We start from the raw sequence: 18,226 nt of genomic DNA, 5'->3' as shown, positions 1-18,226 counted from the left end.
GGGTCGCCCCTGAGCCTTTTTGAAACAATCAACATTACATTAGCTATCTGCCGGTCCTCTGATATGGAGGCTGATTTAAGTGATAAGTTACCTACCACAGTTAGTAATCTTGCAGTTTCATATTTGAGTTGAACTAGTACTCTTGGGTGAATTGCATCTGGTCCTGGTAACTTGTTACTGTTTAGTTCAGAGGTGGGTGGCCCGTGGGACTATCCTGCCCGGCTTCTGAGCTCCCGGCTGGGGAGGCTAGCCCCTGGCCCCTCCCCTGCTGCCCACCGTTCCCTGCAGCCACAGGGGACGGGGAACAGGGGGGGTTGGATAGGAGGTGGTGTCCCCGGGGGCGGTCAGGGGTGGGGGTCCCTGGAGGGGGTGGTCAGGGGACAAAGAGCAGGGGAGGTTGGATTGGTCGGGGATTCTGAGGGGGGCAGTCAGGGGGCGGGAAGTGGGAGGGGGCGGATAGGGAGCGGGGGCCAGGCTGTTTGGGGAGGCACAGCCTTCCCTATCTGGCCCTCCATACTGTTTCGCGCCGCGATGTAGCCCGCGGGCCAAAAAGTTTGCCCACCCCGGTTTAGTTTCTCAGTTTGTTCCAAAGCCTCCCCTATTGACACCTGCATGTGGGACAGATCCTCAGATTCCTCAGATTTGCCATCTAAAAAGAATGGCTCAGGTGTGGAAATCACCACACCTCACATCCTCTGCAGTGCAGACTGATGCAAAGAATTCATTTAGCTTCTCTGCAATGGCCTTGTCTTCCTTGAGTGCTATTTTAGTACCTCAGTCATCCAGTGGCCCCACTGATTTTTGGACTGTCTTCCCGCTTCTGATGTACTTAAATTTTTTTTTTTTGCTGTTAGTTTTTGTCTTTTGTTAGTTGCTCTTCAAATTTGGACTGCCTAATTTTTCTTCTACATTTGACTTGCCAGAGTTTATGCTCCTTTCTATTTTCCTCAGTAGGATTTCACTTCCAATTTTTAAAGGACGTCTTTTTGTCTCTAACTGCATCTTTTACTATGTTGTTTAGCCATAGTGGCATTTTTCTGGCCCTCTTGCTGTTTTTTTTTTTTAATTTGGGGTATAGATTTAGTTTGAGCCTCTTTTATGGTGTTTTAAAACAGTTTCCACACAGTTTGCAGGCATTTCACTCTTTGGACTATTCCTTTTAATTTCCGTTTAACTAGCCTTCTCATTTTTGTGTAGTTCCCCTTTTTGAAGCTAAATGCTACTGTGGTGGGTTTCTTAAGCATTTTCCTCCCTAGAAGGATGTTAAATTTAATGACATTATGGTGACTATTACTGAGTGGTTCAGCTATATCCACCTCTTGGACTAGATCCTAGTTACCACTTAGACTAAATAACTAATTGCCTCTCCCCTTCTGGGGTCCAAGACAAACTGCTCCAAGAAGCAGTCATTAATAGTGTCTAGAAAAGTTCTCTCTGGATTGCATAATGAGGTGACATGTTTCCAGTCAATATGGGGATAGTTGAAATCCCCTATTGTTATTGGGTTCTCTGTTTTTGTAGCCTCTCTAATCTCCCTGTGCATTTCACAATCACCGTCCTGGACCGGTGGTCGGTAGTATATTCCTACTGCTATACTCTTATTATTCAAGCCTGGAATTTCTATCCATAGAGATTCTGTGGTGCTGTTTGATTTGTTTAAGGTTTTTACTGTATTTGACCCCATGCTTACATGTACATATACTGCCACTCCCTTGCCAACATGGCCTATTTCATCATTCTGATATATCTTGTATCCTGGTATTACCCCATCTCACTGGTTATCATCGTTCCGCCAAGCTTCTGTGATGCCTATGATATCAATATCCTCATTTAATACACGGCACTCAGGTTCATCCATCTTAGTATTTAGACTTCTAGCATTTGTGTACAAGCACTTATACAATTTGTCCATACTTAGTTGTCTGCCTTCAGGAGGTAATTGAATGGGGACTCTTGTTCATTTGACTGTTTCTCTTCAGCTCCTACCTGTACTTTATCAACTTCTGTCCTCTCCTCTTTACTAGGATATAGAGTTTCCCCTTTAATAAATCCTTGCCTATGGGATGTGTCTGTCTGACCTGTCGGCTTTCTCCCAGCCCTTTGTTTAAAAACTCCTGTACAACCTTTTAATTTGACATGCCAGCAGCCTGGTTCCATTTTGGTTTAGGTGGAGCCCATCCTTCCTGTATAGTCTCCTCCTTCCCCAAAAGGTTGTCTAGTTCCTAATAACCTTAACTCGTTCCTTCGAACACCATTGTCTCCTCCACACATTGAGACCCTGCAGTTCTGCCTGTCTACTTGGATCCCTGTCTGGAACTGGAAGCATTTCAGAGAATGCTTCCATGGAGGTCCTGGACTTTAATCTCTTACCTAGCAGCCTAAATTTAGCCTCAAAGACCTCTCTACTACCTTTTGTTGTGCCACTGGTTCCTACGTGTACCATGACCACTGGCTCCTCCCCAGCCCTGCATGTAAGTCTGTTTAGATGTCTTGAGAGGTCCGCAGTTTTCACAGCGAGCGGGCAATTCACCATGTGGTTCTCCCGGTCATCACAAACCCAACTGTCCATATTTCTAATAAATGAATCTCCTATTACGATTACCTGTCTCTTCCTAATAACAGATTTCCCCTCCTCTGGAGGGGTATCCTCAATGCGAGAGGATCCCGTGACACCATCTGGAAGGAGAGTCCCAACCATGGGATCGGTTCCCTCCACTCCAGCCGGATGTGCTCCTTCCCCAAGTCTTTCATCTTCCTCAACTGTCCAGAGGCTGTCAGACTGGGGTGGGACTGCTCAACTGTCCTGGAAAGTCTCTGTCTCCCTTAGCTTCTCCAGTTCAGATACTGGTCTCAAGAGCCCGTACTCGGTCCCTGAGGGTCATAAGCTGCGTGCACCAAATACGCACATATGTCACCTGCCCACCAGGCCTGTCATCCTACATGTCTCATTCAGTGCAACAAACTATACAGCCCCCACTCTGCTGCTGGCCGCCTGTCTGCATCATTATATAGAAGATCTGCTGAGTCCCAGTCCAGTGTCTTAACCAGAGGAGTGTCCTTCCCCTGCAACAAAATAATGAATGGAAAACAATGTTTCTGCTTGTGTCTCCTACAGTCAGACCCTTCTTACAGCCCAGATTAAGCCAAGTGAGAGTGGCGTTTCCTTGACTTCTGCTAGGGTGTTGCTATCCACGTGTACTGTGGCTGGAGTGTTTTAAAATGTAAAAGTAATGAATAGGAATGACTGAATCTGGCAAACGACCAGAGGGGTTTGTGCAGGGAAGCTGGGGAGGGGAGATCCTGGCCTTCCTTCATTGTCCCTTCCTCTCTTAGGGGAGTAATGATGAAATATCTGAAAACGAAGAGGAATTGGAGGAGAAATCTGAGAGCGAAGGGAGTGACTATTCGCCCAACAAAAAGAAGAAGAAGAAGCTCAAAGAAAAGAAAGAGAAAAAAATCAAGCGCAAGAAGAAAGATGAAGAGGAGGATGATAATGAGGAAGGAGGTTTAAAGGTACCTACAATTACTGTCCAGGACCTAGGTCCATTAGTCGGATTGTTTCTGAGAATGGGAACTTTAGGGCACCTCCCTGTTACTCTCTCTCAATGCGAGGATGGGATATGGGAAAAGGCTAAGGGGGCTGTTTTTCACCAGGCGCTTCCTCAGGAGGAGTTTCATTTCAGTCTCTGCCTGTATGCCTAACTGGGGGTCCAATCCTGCAGGGAGTGGAGTGCTCCTACTCCCAGATGCTCCCAGAGGAGCCGAGGGCACTGGGAACCTGGCAGGTTTGGTGCTTGAGAGAGCTGTGTGGAGGAGGAAATTCTGTTTCATGAAGGATTTGTTCCAAACTGGAGCAAAAACTAAAATTTTGAAATTCTCCAAAAAAAAATTCTGACTTTTTGTTTTGGGTTGATTGAAACATTTAGTTTCGGATTTGACTTTTAAAAATGCTGTATTCTGTTACAAAATCAAAAAGATCCACAGTGGAAAGTCTGAAGGGTTTTGTTTTGACATTGTTGAAATGGGACATTTCAATATTGTCAGAACTTTTCCCGTTTTTTTCCAAAACAGAGTTCCAGCGAAATGGATCTGATTTCGGGAAGCATGTCAGTGTCAATGGCACCGTGTATTCTGGAGGAAAATGATTCCGTCCAAGTTTCTTCAACCAGCTCCAGCCCCTTGTCCCTCTCTCTTATTTTGGCTCTTAGCTGCTCTTCGGAGGTCTCTGTTGCATGGTTGCCAATAGGGCGTGCACCAGTGGTGCCCTTGACGGTTGTGTTCATTTATGTATCTGGTTCTGTGGAAAAGCAGATGAGTGACGAGACTCTGGCTCCTCAGAAACTGATGTTAAAACAGCCTTTGCTTTTCAAAAAATCCTTTGACACCAGGGTCACCCCTCCCCAAGGTGTGGAAAAGCAGTAGCACCCAGTGAGTCAGGAGTCACCGGAGTGGACCGGGGCCTTGTGCTGTCACAGCTACGAGCAAATGGATTTTGCCGCAGTTCCCACTGATGCATTTGATGTGCCCACGGATTACATGTCGTGGTGACACTAAAGCTGTGGTGGGGTTAGGGAAGCGTTTGGAAGGCATTGTATTGTTTTCCAGCTAGGTAGTGTGTCTGTTTACTAAGCACTTGTGCACACTCCATCCTTTAACCAACAGAAACCAATCCCCATGTTGTGGAGGTCTAGGAGTAGCAGATGGCGTGCAGTATATAACAGGCGTGGCTGCACACCGCTCGGTCATAGCACCTCCGTCATTTGCATTAAATGTATCCCTTTGTAAATCCATAGGAGCCCAAGAGCTCAGCGCAGCTAATGGAGGAGTGGGGCCTGGATGATGTGGATTATATTTTCTCAGAAGAAGATTACCATACTCTGACTAATTACAAGGCTTTCAGTCAGTTTCTCAGGTAAGAGGCTGAGGGTGGAGCATTGTGCGTGTGGATGGGGATCTGTTTTGTACTCGGTTACTACCCAATCGAGTTGATAAAGCCAAGGCATTAGAATGCTGATTCCTCACCAACAGAAAACCAGACATGTGCAGTTTACTGACATTCTGCCAGACTGCACAATCCGCTCCTCATCAGATGCAGGATCTGGGCTACAATCTCTGTAGAGACTCTGGATGTATCCCAAGTGGAGTTCTGCTCTCGCCCATAGCCAGTTGGACCCTAGAAGGTTACCGTTCGCTTTGAGGGCGAGGTCAGACGCAACAGGGAAATGATGCAATGTCATGCCACGGTGCTATACAAATAGTAATGAATTATCCCTGGCTCCAAAGCATTCTCTTGGCCAGTTTAAGTTTGCTGCCCTGGTGCATCATCTATACCTTGGTGCTTCACCACATGTATCCGAGAGGTGTTCTTCAGGACGCTGTTTTCCACGGGTTTCATTGCAGGACTGGTTGGAAAAGGCAGAAACATTTTCACCAAAAAATAAAATTTTCCCAATTTTTTGTTGTTGAAAATTGTGAATTCCCCCCCACCCTGGCTGCTCTTTAAGCTGGTTGAAAACAATAAAAGATTTTTTGGGGAAAAAAAAGTCATTGAATATTTGAACATTTCCCCTCTCTTTCCTTGCTAGGGCAGTTTTGGTTTCTACCGTTTTCAGTGCATCTGTTGCCAGTGACTCGTCACAATCGGTGTCAGGCATTGGCTGCTAATTCATGGTACGCTTTTCCCCAGCGTGTGATGAGTTAAAACAATCAGACCGCAGAGGAGCCCTATCGACTGATGGTTTTTCCTACCCCACCCTGCAGGCCTCTCATTGCCAAGAAGAATCCCAAAATCCCCATGTCCAAGATGATGACGGTGCTTGGTGCCAAATGGCGAGAATTCAGCGCCAACAACCCGTTCAAAGGCAGCTCGGCCGCGGCAGCCGCAGCCGCAGTGGCGGCAGCCGTGGAAACAGTCACCATTGCACCTCAGCTTTCTGTCAGCCCTCAGCAGTCTGCTCTGCCCATGGCCATCAGGAAAGCGAAAACCAAGGAGGGCAAAGGTAACGTGCCAGACAGGAATGAATGGCTAACCAGACAGCGTGGGTAGATCTTGCAATGATAAACAATACATTTACTTGCAATATATTATTTAGCCACTAGATGTGTCCGTGTGCTACCTAGCTAGTTCCAGACAGGGTGTGAAGCCTGGTAAGTAAGGGAAACAAAGCTGGAAATTGAGCTGTGGGGAAACTTGTGAGTCTGTGTCTGTAGTTTGTATTTGTGTTCTACAATAAATGCCACAGATGAACTGTGATTCTTTATATAATGACCGATCATGTTAGCAGGACCATGGAGGATTTGTATCCTACTTTAAATAAAGCAATAATAACAATATTTCTTAATGTGATGCCTGTGTCACAAAGGATCTCCAAGAGCTTTATAAATATTTGCTAGTGAAATCTCGCAACCTCCTGGAAAGGGCACTTTTCAAGCTGCAGTGAATTTGCAGGCCAGTAAGTTCAGGACTGAGGGGCACTGGAAAATCTGTTGGTGGAAACTCAAATGGAATAGTAGGGGTGGTAGGATGCAGGGCAGGACATTGGCAGAGCAGATGTGTTCTGTCTGTATGCCTCTGTAATATTCAGCAGTCTGGCCGATGCATTCCATCTGGACCGACGTAGGACATTCAAGAACAATGAAGAGACCACAGTAGAAAAGATTACAAAAATAACTTATAAGGTATTTGATTTCCTAGCGGGGAGGTGGAAGGACACTGCCTTCAAACCCCATTTGCAAGCATGTTAATCTACAGCAGCTCCTACGGAATTGATCTCATTTTTATTGAAATGAGTCTGTAACTATTAACATTTTCCTGCTCCTGACAGCAGAGACGGGAGGCTTCCCTCAGCGTTCAGAAAGGGCTTCATGAGTCATTGGAAGAAAAAATGGGGAAGGGGAGGAGGGAGAGAAATCTCCCTTTGTTCCTACAGTGTTTTTCTTCATGAAGTTTCTGTTCCAATTATGCAGCAATCAAATCCTGATGCCTCAAGAGCTTTGAAAGGAGCAGCCCAAGAGGCATGGTGCTGTTTGCAACAGTTTTCCTTTCCCATAGTTTTCGTGCAGCATCTCTCAGTCCACTTAGCTGATCTTGTGGGAGGAAGCTGTCGTCTGTCCCCCCTGGCCACACCCACAGAGGTTAGTTATTTGCACCCATCTCTGCAGTATCTGAGCTGCAGTCCCTTTCCTGGCCCCTGGGGGGCAGGCTGCACTTTTCCCCCAAATGCAAAGCAGTTAAATATGAACCCCTGGTTTATAAGGGAAGCAGTTGGCCACCCCTCAGTATTTGCTTAGGGTTCCCACTGCGGAGACACAGAGAGCCAGGAACACAGGGGAAAGAAGCACCTTCGGGGAAGGAGACATGCTGCTTTCATTGCTCTGCTCTTGCATTTATAAAGTTCAGTGAGGAATGTTTGTGAAGCATCGTTTTCAAACAGGAGGGAAACTGTAAAAATGTAGAGCCTTGGTTCTTTCCCAGCATTGAACATGGGACCTTCAGCACCAAAGCACAGGGCCTTTGCCTCTTTAACTAAAGGAGTCGCTCTCTTAACGGGTAGCAGTATTGGGCACTTATCCTCTGTGGATTCAGTGTGGGGGGGGAACACGATGTGATAAGCTAGAATGTTATGCAAGCAATGCAAACACTCAGAAGATACTTGAACGAAGGTAAATTATGAGCAATAGGGTTTGGGGAGAATGTAGAAATCAAGGTGTCCATCATTAGAACGTCAAGAAAATCTTTCTGTTCATTTAGGTCCAGGAGTGCGGAAGAAAATCAAGGGCTCCAAAGATGGGAAGAAAAAGGGGAAGGGGAAAAAGATGGCGGGCGTGAAATTCCGGTTTGGAGGAATCGCCAACAAAAGGAAAAAAGGCTCCTCAGTAAGCGCTCTCTGTCTGTAAACGGCAAATGTTGGTGCTGGTGGAGGGTGCTGGGCGGGCAGCCCTGGAGATTGGAGTCCTGTTTCCCCCAACATTTTGGGTAGTGGCCGGGCAAGCTTCCTCCTGCGGTGTTCCTTATCCTGCCTGAAGCCCCATTCGCAGATAGGAGAAGGGTGTTCAGTTCTGTAGCTCATTCAGTTTTGGCGTCTCTCTGCCAAGAAGGGAGACAATTAGTGCCAGTTGCACTGATGGGTATTGGATGTGGCTACTTGTCCCACAGAGCTGGGCTGTGACTGTCAACCCATTTTGCACCTGGGGAAATTCACTTCTGTGCAGAGAGGGGCCAGCACACAGTCTGTGCCGCACCAAGGGCTCAAGTTGAATTTACATGGGGTGTTTGGCCCTTTGCACTGGCATGCATTTCACCCATTGGAAGCGCCAAGCTTCCTTCAGCTGGGGAAATGCTGGCAGTCCCTCCCCACTTGGGGCTGGGTAAGGAAATCTTAAAATCTCATTTGCGTTTCTTTGTTAGAAACCAATCTTTGCTCAGTGGGTATTCTACCCTGTGGAAGAGAACTGCATCCAGGCTCACGTTCCTAGAGATGGCATGTTTGGGAATTTCTTCCACTAAAATCATAGAATCAGTTTTAATACTTTCCTGTGGTGAGTTCAGTGATAACATAATTTCAGATTTCATTTGCAAATAAACTCTTTAGGGCCTACCCTCGTACTGAATGTATGTCAGAGAGAATTATCAAATGCTTTAATTATATTACCATATCGAGCCTGTGATTTTCCAGCACAGTTCCTGGAGTAGAAGACCACAGGAATAAATGCAGGGCCAAAAAAATCTGTAATACAGTTTGCATGCTGTGCACTTGGCAGTGTATGAATATCAAATGTATGCAGAGTATTTTAAAGAATAAATATTTTAAATAACTATAGAATAAGGACAGAACTCCTGTAGGTCTTGATAATATTGATCAGAATCCCATTAATTTAGCCTTATTGGAGTTCACTAACCCTCTGGAGCCATTACACGTAATATAATCAGTTTGTAAATTACTTTTGTGCAACAAAGATTCAAGTGAAAGGAGCGTTTTTGAACCAATCTGCTGCAGTAGTTTTCAATCATAAGTATGTGAATATGTGGCAAATTTTCAAAAGTGGGCCCTAGATTTGTGCATTCACATTTTCAAGTGATGCTAAAAGCTCAGAGTTTCTCCCACGGTTAGTCAGAGGACTAAGTACGGTGTGTGTTTGTGTGTGTATAAATCAGAGCTTTGGGGAGAAGGGTTTAGGGTCCAGAATGAGAATTTAGACCTGTTAATTTTAGGTGTGATGTCACAGTGTAAGTTTTAGCTCATTTAACTATTTGCAAAAAAAAAAAATCAACGAAGTAGTGAGTGTGTGAATTTTTGTGCGCGCATGCACATGCCGGGGTTACGGCAGACTGAAGCAACGGGGGGTATGGGGGTGCCCTCACTGTATCGGTCCGGGAGAAGTAGTGCAGCCACCCAAGCGAGGGAGGAGAGGAGAGCTCCCCGCTTTTAGCAGAGGATGTGGTAGCTTTGTTTCCCCCAGCCCCGCTCCCCCTCACTTCAACAGACACACGTGCTTGTTTAGTGCTTTTCGTGGCAGGGGCTATTCTGGGTGAGCCTGGAATTCTGAGCCCTCATTGTGTCTGATACGCAAAGCTCCTGTTGGCTGGATCAGTCTCGTTTCGTGCTCCAGGCAAAATCTGAACTGTGCTCAAACACAGTATCTCATGGAGCTACTTTTAAAGGGCACGAGCCAACGGATCTTTACACACCAGGCCCTGGGTGAGGATGCTGCATTTCTCCTGCAAGCTAAACCTGTCTAGTTGCCTGAAGCTGTAACCCCGACTCACCCAAGCCGTGCCATTGACTCCAGTGAGGCTGTTGGCATCGGTAAGAGGTGCAGGGAGTGGCCCTAGCGGCTGAGGTGTTAGACCAGACCGTTGAGACCTTCTGGTCCAGTGTCCTGCCTCTGGCCAGTACCCGGTGTTCAGGGGACACTGAGCCATCCCAGGATGACCCCTGGCTGGTTGTGCATGCAATCTGTGCATTTGTGAAGGTGTTATCAGAGACAGCCAGGGAGCCCCGTCTCCGACTCTTGTCAGGTAAGTGGAGAAGGAATTGGACTGTCGCCTGATTTAAATGGCTTGATTTGCACTCTTTAAATCTGCACTTAGTCTTTCAGTGATTTGGGATCTTAATCTGTCTGCTCCCTTCAGCGGCTGCTGGAGGTGCCAGGGAACAGGCTTGGCAGCCTCTCTTCAGAGCTGAAGGGGAGAGAGCATTGTCCTGCAGATGCCAGATACAATCCAGCCCTATTTGGCTCGACACTGAGTCCGAGAGATTGGTATAATACATAAGATTTACTTTGTGACGCACTTGCATAACCTCCGCATAATGTCACCAGGAGCTGTATAAACCTGCCTGTGGCCTATCCCTAACTACTCAATGAACCTGCAAGCTTTACCGCTTGGCCTCAGTGGGGCTCAGCCCTGAGGAGCTCACTCAATGAGCTGTGTTCTCCCTATGCATTTGCCCAGCTTCTCGGTGCTGTGCTCCTCCTGCCACAAGGACTGGCCCTCTGGCAGCGGGGGACGAGAAGCCAATGCTTTGCCTCTGTGTGGTTTGATTTCCCTTGCAGAGTGAAGAGGAGGAGCGGGAGGAGTCGGACTTCGACAGCGCCAGCATCAACAGCTCTTCGGTGCGCTCCGAATGCTCGGCGGGCTTGGGGAAGAGAGGGAAGAGGAGGAGAAAGAAAAAGAGGAGTAGGCCATTTCTTTGTACTCCGCTCCTGTTCTGTTTGGATTTCCTGCTTTGATGTGTGCTTCTCTGGTCCCTGGAGCCCTGTGTGGGAGCTTCCAGTGCAGCATCTGACCCTGGCTCCATGTGGGGGTGTGTGGGGGCGAGGGGCGCCTTCATTCACACCCAACGCGAAATGCCACTGCTGGCTTGTGTCTCGCCAGGGGTGTGAGCAGCTCCCGTTCTTTCAGCGCTGCCTTGCTTTGGAGGGAGAGCCCTGTCTGCTGGCCTGGCATTGTTTCCCTTCCATGAAAACGGTATTTGCGGGAACACGCCACCAGTAAATTTAGCCTTACAGAGTGGCCAGCCACGTAGGCCAAGGTGTCTAGCTGACATAGGGGAGCATGAAGATGTGAACAAGATTAGGGTTTTTTTCCCTGTGTTAAATGCCAGAGTAATTCACAAGGCACGTGCTTCATTCAGCCTCATGGACGTGCCCTGGGATAAGAAATGCATGCAAGCAGCAGGACAAGGCACGCAGCAGGGTATTGGATCAGACGTATGTATCGTTTTTTGGATACCATTGATTTTTTTTTAGCAACACTTTCTCTGCTTCATTGCGACTGAGAAAATCCATAAAGGTCCCTTTGGACCGAACTGCCCGGAAGTGTTCCCCTGACACTGGCTTGGCAGCATCTCTCTCCGCCCCCGAAGGACTCCAGGAGCGAAGTGCACTACTTGTTTCCTCCCACCATCCCGGACTTGCATTCACGGCAGCAGCTTGGCTTCTCCTCAGCTGTTGCTGGCTCAGCACAGCCATCTGCTCCATGGCAGCACCGTCCCCGCTGTGTTCTCAGCTTGGGCAGCCATTCACTCTTGTAGTGCGACAGAAAGGATCCTTTTCTTTTTATCTTCCGTCCTTGCTCCGCACGAGATATTTCAGATCCAGAAATTCCAAATATCCTGTAGCTTCTTATCTTCACCCTCAGGTTATACTTTCAACAAATCAAAGGGCAGCTTCTGGATGTGGGGCTGGAAGCTTCTGCTGGGATAGGAAACGAGACTGTCTCACCCCGGCAATGCACAGTCCTCATTCTCTGGGTTTGACATCTTACACCGGTGAGAGCTGAGCTCACGAAGACTGGGACTGGCTGCAAATCAGTCCCCTACACGAAGACGGAATCTGTTTAGTCTTTTTGTTTGTTATTCACGTTGCAGCAGTGCATGGAGACCCCGTTGTGCGAGGTGCTGTACAAATACATAGTGAGAGACAGACTCTGCCCCAAGAAGCTTATAGTCCTAGTAGATCAGACTGACAAAGGGAGACTCATTATCTTCCCTAGTTTACAGAGGAGCAGTTGTGCACAGAGTGTTTTAGTGACTTGTTCAAGGTCATTCAGGGAGGCTGTGGCAGAACTGGGACTTGAAGCCAGGTCTACTGAGTCCTAGTCCAGAGCCTTAACCATAGAGCTATCCTGCCCTTCCTTGTCCCCTGCTGTACCAGGTTGGATGAGCTCCTGCCTCTGAGTCTAGTGCACAGACAGGGAGACCAGAGTAGTCCAAAGAGGAAGAGTCCTTCTCGGCTGTATTATTGTTGCATGGTACATTTGCAGTTGATGGTGATGGTATCTGCGGAGGTTTCTCTGACTGGCCTCCCTTGCAACCTCTCCAGGTTCTGGCATTCTCCATTGAGAGCCTGAAGGAACCAAAGGATGATACAGTGTGGAGAGAGAAAGAGAGACAGAGGTGAGATGATGCTGTGTGCAAAGACCCAGATAAACTGATGCTGAGGGACAGAGAGGTAGGGGAATGTAATAGATGGGGACTAAGGTGGAATGTTCTCTTTGTTTCCTTAAATATAATGAATCCTTTTACAAGAGAAATTGTCTCGTTTCCTCCTGGGAAAGCATGTGATGGCTGCTGCTTCTCTGACTGTCCTGTGTGTCCCTTGTTCTTAGTTGAAGAAGGGGATGGATACGAGACCGACCACCAGGACTACTGTGAAGTCTGCCAGCAGGGAGGGGAGATTATCCTGTGCGACACTTGTCCTCGCGCCTATCACCTCGTCTGCCTGGATCCTGAGCTGGAGAAAGCACCAGAGGGCAAGTGGAGCTGCCCGCACTGTGTGAGTAACTGTGGGGTTGGTTTGAAACTGGGTAACTTTGCTGCTGAAAATCAGCTTAGAACATAGCTGGGAGCACTAGTAAAAGGAGGGTTCCTCTTCTGCAGAGAGGAGCGCTCAGAGATTTGTGTGTCCCACTCCTCACCGCACACGGGCTTATCTAAGTCGCAGCGGCACCCTGTCCAAAAGGAGCCTTTGCTTTTTAGTTGGTGCCGTGTGATCAACGGCTCTGAAACCATGTCCTGGACCACAGCAGCAGGACTTGGCTGCAGCCAAACTTGGTTGCAGTGCTCACCAGAGAGGCGGCTTAGCGGAGCTAAGACTCAGGTTGGAAATGGCCTTGACTCCCTGGATTCATGGATCCGAATCCCTGCCAGGCTGACTTGGCTTCTCAGCCTCCTCACGCAGTTCCTACCCCAACAGGAGCTCTTGCAGCTGTGTGTTCGGGTGCTGAGGGCTGAGAACTTGGCCCGCAGGGGAAAGCGCCCGTGTGTGTTCAGACACCCCTGGGGCACTGGATGGGCCACCTAAGTAAATACTCAGCACTGTGCTGATGCACCTTCCCTAGGAGAAGGAAGGGATCCAGTGGGAGCCGAAGGAAGAGGAGGAGGAGGACGAGGAAGGAGGCGAAGAAGAGGAGGATGACCACATGGAGTTTTGCCGTGTGTGTAAGGATGGCGGGGAGCTGCTGTGCTGTGACACCTGCCCGTCTTCCTATCACCTGCACTGTCTGAACCCGCCTCTCCCGGAAATACCAAACGGTGAATGGCTCTGCCCACGCTGTACAGTGAGTGTTACCAGCATTTGTCCTGCCACCCCTTCGCTTCCCCCGGGGCAAGGAGCGGGCCTCAGCGTGGCCTGAGGGTTTCAGAACTGGTGCTAGAGTGAGGGCAGACAGATGCCCCGCTCTGATGGGCTCTGATCCCACCCCCCTCTGATGTGCCCCCATCCCATGCCCTCTTCCCCATGGGCCTGCCGTCCTGCCCCTCACTTCCTGCTCAGCAGAGTCTGTCATCCCCCTCCCCAGGCTGCCTCTAGGACCCACTGGGTCTCTGGAAGGCTCTGTTCCCTGCACTGACTCGCTGCCCTATGCAGATGACTGGTTATTTCCCTGCAGCTTTTTAGATTAAGTGTCAGGTTCCATTTGATGCATCTCCTGTGTGGAGGAGCCTCCCTCATCGGAGGCAGCCGAGCTGCAGTGGCGGGTAGGCGTGATTTGTGGAGCCCGCGACAGCACTGGAGAATTAAATATGGGACTAGTGAAACACTGATTACTTCCCAGCCCGTTCTGTCCCCAGCTGGGACATGGGCAGCATCATGGCCGCTCAGACAGAGCCATCCTTTTCCAGCACGCCTGCATTCAGGGGATGGATCTGCCATCATTCAAGGTGCCTTGGGGCGCACTCTCTCACTCACCCCGCCCCGTGCGTTTCACCCCTCTCACTCACTCGCTCACTTGTTACTGTCTGACCAGTAAAAAAGAGCATTGATTAAGAAACAAGCCCTGGAGTTGACATAGAGCACAGCATTTCCTTTCAGGACTGTCCAGGCTGAGTCAGAGGTGGCAGGCCAGGCCTAGAACTGGCCTGACTCTGGGGTTGTTAAAAACTGCCCAGTTTGTTGCATGACCCTGGGTTCCCTTGAGTCTAGGCCTAATTTACTGCCAGTCGCTGCTGCCCATCCTGCCTGGGGATTTCCCACAGTGGAAGCAGTTTCCAGTTATGGCCCAGGTGCCAGTGGAGACTGCTCAGGGGGCCTCTGGATTAGTGCACCTCCCTCTCTGCCCTGGCAATGCCCTCCTTCTCTGGACAGCTTACTCCTAGGGTACACCACTGCGCAATGCAGAATTTGTGCAGAATTCATGTTCCCCGCAGAATTGTATTTTATCCCGCAGAATTTGTGATTTCCACCAAAATGCTTCACAAATTTCAGCCCCTGCCCCGTGACATTCCCTGAATCTTTTTTTGTTGTCTGTATTGTGACAGACATACTTGCTGACAGGTATTTTATAAGAAGTTACCAAAATAGTTGAAACTGGCCTGAATATATGGTGTTATTTTGACAAATAGAAATATGGAGAGTTTTGCAGAATTTTAGAATATTGTGTGTAGAATTTTTAATTTTTTGGTGCAGAATTCCCTCAGAGTAACAGCTCCCCTCATGGCTTGGCCCAGGCAGGATCTGTGCTACATTTCCCCACTGCAGACCTCTTTGCCCTCCAGCAGACTCCACTGCCAGTGCAGGTCCAGTGCTCAATCCAGGCCAGGTCTGGTGTCTAGCCATTGAGAACCCGGGGCTTGGTAGTGATGGGTTGGGCTTTCCCTGGTGTTTCAGGGCTGTGCTGCCGGGGAAGTGGAAGGGGGAACTGCTGTGTGGGGCTGACAGTTTAAACCTTGAGTGTATGTGTGTTATTTTTGCCTCCTTTTATTCTCAGTGCCCTCCCTTAAAAGGCAAAGTCCAACGCATCCTGCACTGGGTCTGGCGAGAGCCCCCTGCCCCCTTCCTGTCTGGGCTCCCTCCGCCTGAGCTGGAGCTGTCCATCCCTCCATCAAAGCCCCTGGAGGGGATCCCGGAGCGGGAGTTCTTTGTGAAGTGGGCAGGACTCTCCTACTGGCATTGCTCCTGGGTCAAGGAGCTGCAGGTAAGACGCAGCGAGGCTGGTGAGAGGGGGACTGCGTGCAAGGCTGCCCGTGGCTGGGCCTGGCTTTTCGACACGTGTGTGGGGGTGTTGAAACATAACCAGCTCCCCCATTTGTTGCTCTCTCCGGGCGCAGCTGGAGCTCTACCACACCGTGATGTATCGCAACTACCAAAGAAAGAACGACATGGATGAGCCCCCGGCCTTTGACTATGGCTCTGGGGATGAAGATGGCAAAAGCGAGAAGCGGAAGAACAAAGACCCGCAGTACGTCAAGATGGAGGAGAAGTACTATCGCTACGGCATCAAACCTGAGTGGATGATGATTCACCGAATCCTGAACCACAGGTGGGGAGTTGTGCAGGAGAGAGGGGTGGGTGTACAGACTCCTAGAACATCAAGGGGCAAAGATTGCCCACAGGGCCTCGTGAAGATCCATGAAGAAGGAATTCTGAGTGAAACCTGATGCATTCACCTTGCCTCCTTTTGCAAATGAAGGTGTAGGGAGTGGTTCCTCCCCATGTCATTAGTATGGACTGTGTGATATTCCCAATCCTGCAGAGGTTTTTGGGGTGGTGATTTATGGTGATTAGCTAGGTTTTTTGGGGGGGAACTAGAATTTCTGTAGCAAGCAGTATTTCTATGTCAAGCCTAGTTTGTGGGCAATATTAATTCAGCAACGGTTAGATCTGCTTATGCTAAGAACATAACATACCGCAGAGTGATCAGGGAGATGTTTGCAAAGTTACACACACAAAGCATTTCAAGTTTGGATTCTACCCACTGACATTATTGAATCTGGCCTTGAATTTAGGCAGCCCAGAGCGCAGGGATCATCCAGGCTAGTGTCATGTGGCCATTCGTGGCACAGCATTGTAATACCAGAACATAGACAGCCTGGTGTCTTGGTAGGATGGGTGCTGCTCATGTGTGTCACCAGTGTTAACCCAGAACAATTCCACCAATTCTAATGGAATTAATCTGAATTTCCAGGCCCTGTAAGTGACAGCAGAATTTGTCCTGCGATGTCTCCCCAAGCCCAAACTTTCTCCTGGCTAGGGGATGGGGATTTACCTACTGCTTTGCTTTTGCAACCCTAATTTGCTCCTCCTAAAGACTGTAAAGCTGTAAACTTATTCCAAGGCTATCATCACCTTGGAAGCTCATTACAGAGCTGAAAGTGAGGCCAAACATGAATTGTTGCATTATTTCCATTTCTATTAAATTGCACGTTAAAAATATAGATAGTAAATTCTTCCAAAAGGTGGATCTTGGCGTTATTAAACTTTCCCCAAGTACATTATTTGGGTCCCTGATGCCAACTAATATTTTACTGAAAAATTCATAAATTTCTTCTGCGACTGGGTGATCAGTGTTTCTCCTGTTGATCGCAGCATGCAGCTGCTATTACTCACACAGACTGCTCTCAAACCCAGTCCATTTCTGTGTATGCTGTTCATTTCTGTGGGGAATCATGCATTCCACCCTCACTCAAATCACATCAAAGACATTAACAGGAGTTTGGGAATCACATGTATACTGAGAGGTAGCTAATGCTCACATAACTCCCTTGGAGGCTGATGGGACTGTGCATGCAGAGAAGAATTTAAATGAATTTCAATTATTTAGCCATGATATCTGAGTTTATTTGTGCTGAAGACATGTCCTATGTATTAGAAATCTTCTGGGTTGATACCTTTTTTTTTTTTTTTTTTAAAAGTCCAAAGGCAAGGATCACTTTGTAGAACTTCTAAATTAGGAATTACACACTTCTCTTCAAAGCTGTTTGACGGGGACTGAGTCAAGTTGTGTGGCGAAACCCTGTGCCAGAGTTACGTTCTATGTAAATAAGGCAGGTCTTGCCTTTATAAATAACCGGATTCTGAAAGGTTTTCATTAGTTTTTCAGTGTAATTGGGATGAGAAATGTGTAAGGAGACATGATAAGCTTTTCAAACGAACGAATGGACTAGAGAATGTCTTTTGGGGACTTTTGTTCACAGTGTCTCATACTACAAGAACCAGGGGACATTCAATAAACTTTTAAAACTAGTAAAAGGAAAGACCTGTTCACATAATGCAAAAATAGCCAGTGGAACTCACTGCAACAAGATACCATTGAGGCCAAGAGCACAGCAGGATTTGGAAGAGACATTTATATAAATGTGAGAATATCCAGAACAACAATAGTAAGGAAAAAATTAACAAACCCCAAGAATTTTGGAAGGGATATAAACTTTCATTTTTCAGGGCATAAGCCAACTTCTAACTAATGGGTTTTAGGAAAGGACTTTCCTTGGGGACAGATTATTCCATAAGTGCCTGCACCTTCCTTTGAAACATCCGGCACTGTTGGAGATAGGATACTGGATGAGTGCCTACGTTCCTGTGCTTAGGCTGAAATGTAGGACCCTGCCCTGCTCTTTCTGACTTTCATTCTTTTAAGTTTAAAAACATTCAACTAATTTTCTTGCTCTTTCGCTAACAGCCCTATGTTACCTGACCTCTGAGCAGCCCTGGATACCTGCTGCACGCTGCGCACATACCCTGACGCCACAGTGCTAAAGGTGGTGGTGTTACATAAATTATTGTCCCCAACACTAAATTACAGGCAGCACAGACACAAAGAAATCGTGTGGCATTTAGCTTCTGTGATTGATTAAACATACCCAGCGGATTAATGGACCATTCCACCTGAAACTATTGATTCCTTCTTGGTGGTGGTTTAGCTCTGCATCGACTTCATAATCTGAAGGTACAAACAGAGGATGGAGTATTCGGTTCCTTGAAAACAGGGTCATAGCAAGCTGTTTGC

The 18,226-nt window shown here is 47.9% G+C and overlaps 1 protein-coding gene across 6 annotated transcripts in view; it reads left to right on the top strand.

The window, feature by feature from the left end:
* CHD5 (chromodomain helicase DNA binding protein 5) overlaps positions 1–18,226 on the top strand; it is an 85,416-nt gene that overhangs the window by 27,679 nt on the left and 39,511 nt on the right. For 5 of the 6 annotated variants that reach the window (XM_074975335.1, XM_074975334.1, XM_074975332.1 and 2 more), the window contains exons 3-11: positions 3,334–3,513; positions 4,794–4,912; positions 5,761–5,999; positions 7,751–7,875; positions 10,555–10,678; positions 12,611–12,777; positions 13,343–13,561; positions 15,209–15,415; positions 15,549–15,760. In XM_074975335.1, the coding sequence (XP_074831436.1) occupies positions 3,334–3,513; positions 4,794–4,912; positions 5,761–5,999; positions 7,751–7,875; positions 10,555–10,678; positions 12,611–12,777; positions 13,343–13,561; positions 15,209–15,415; positions 15,549–15,760 (1,592 nt within the window). Of the gene's footprint in view, positions 1–3,333; positions 3,514–4,793; positions 4,913–5,760; positions 6,000–7,750; positions 7,876–10,554; positions 10,679–12,324; positions 12,399–12,610; positions 12,778–13,342; positions 13,562–15,208; positions 15,416–15,548; positions 15,761–18,226 lie in introns of those variants that run through there. The other variant, XM_074975337.1, reaches the window with a different exon arrangement.

Source organism: Natator depressus, chromosome 18, assembly GCF_965152275.1.
Source record: "Natator depressus isolate rNatDep1 chromosome 18, rNatDep2.hap1, whole genome shotgun sequence".
NCBI classification, from domain to species: Eukaryota; Metazoa; Chordata; order Testudines; family Cheloniidae; genus Natator; species Natator depressus.
The sequence above is the reverse complement of the archived record's forward strand: the minus strand, read 5'-3'. Positions and strand labels throughout refer to the sequence as shown.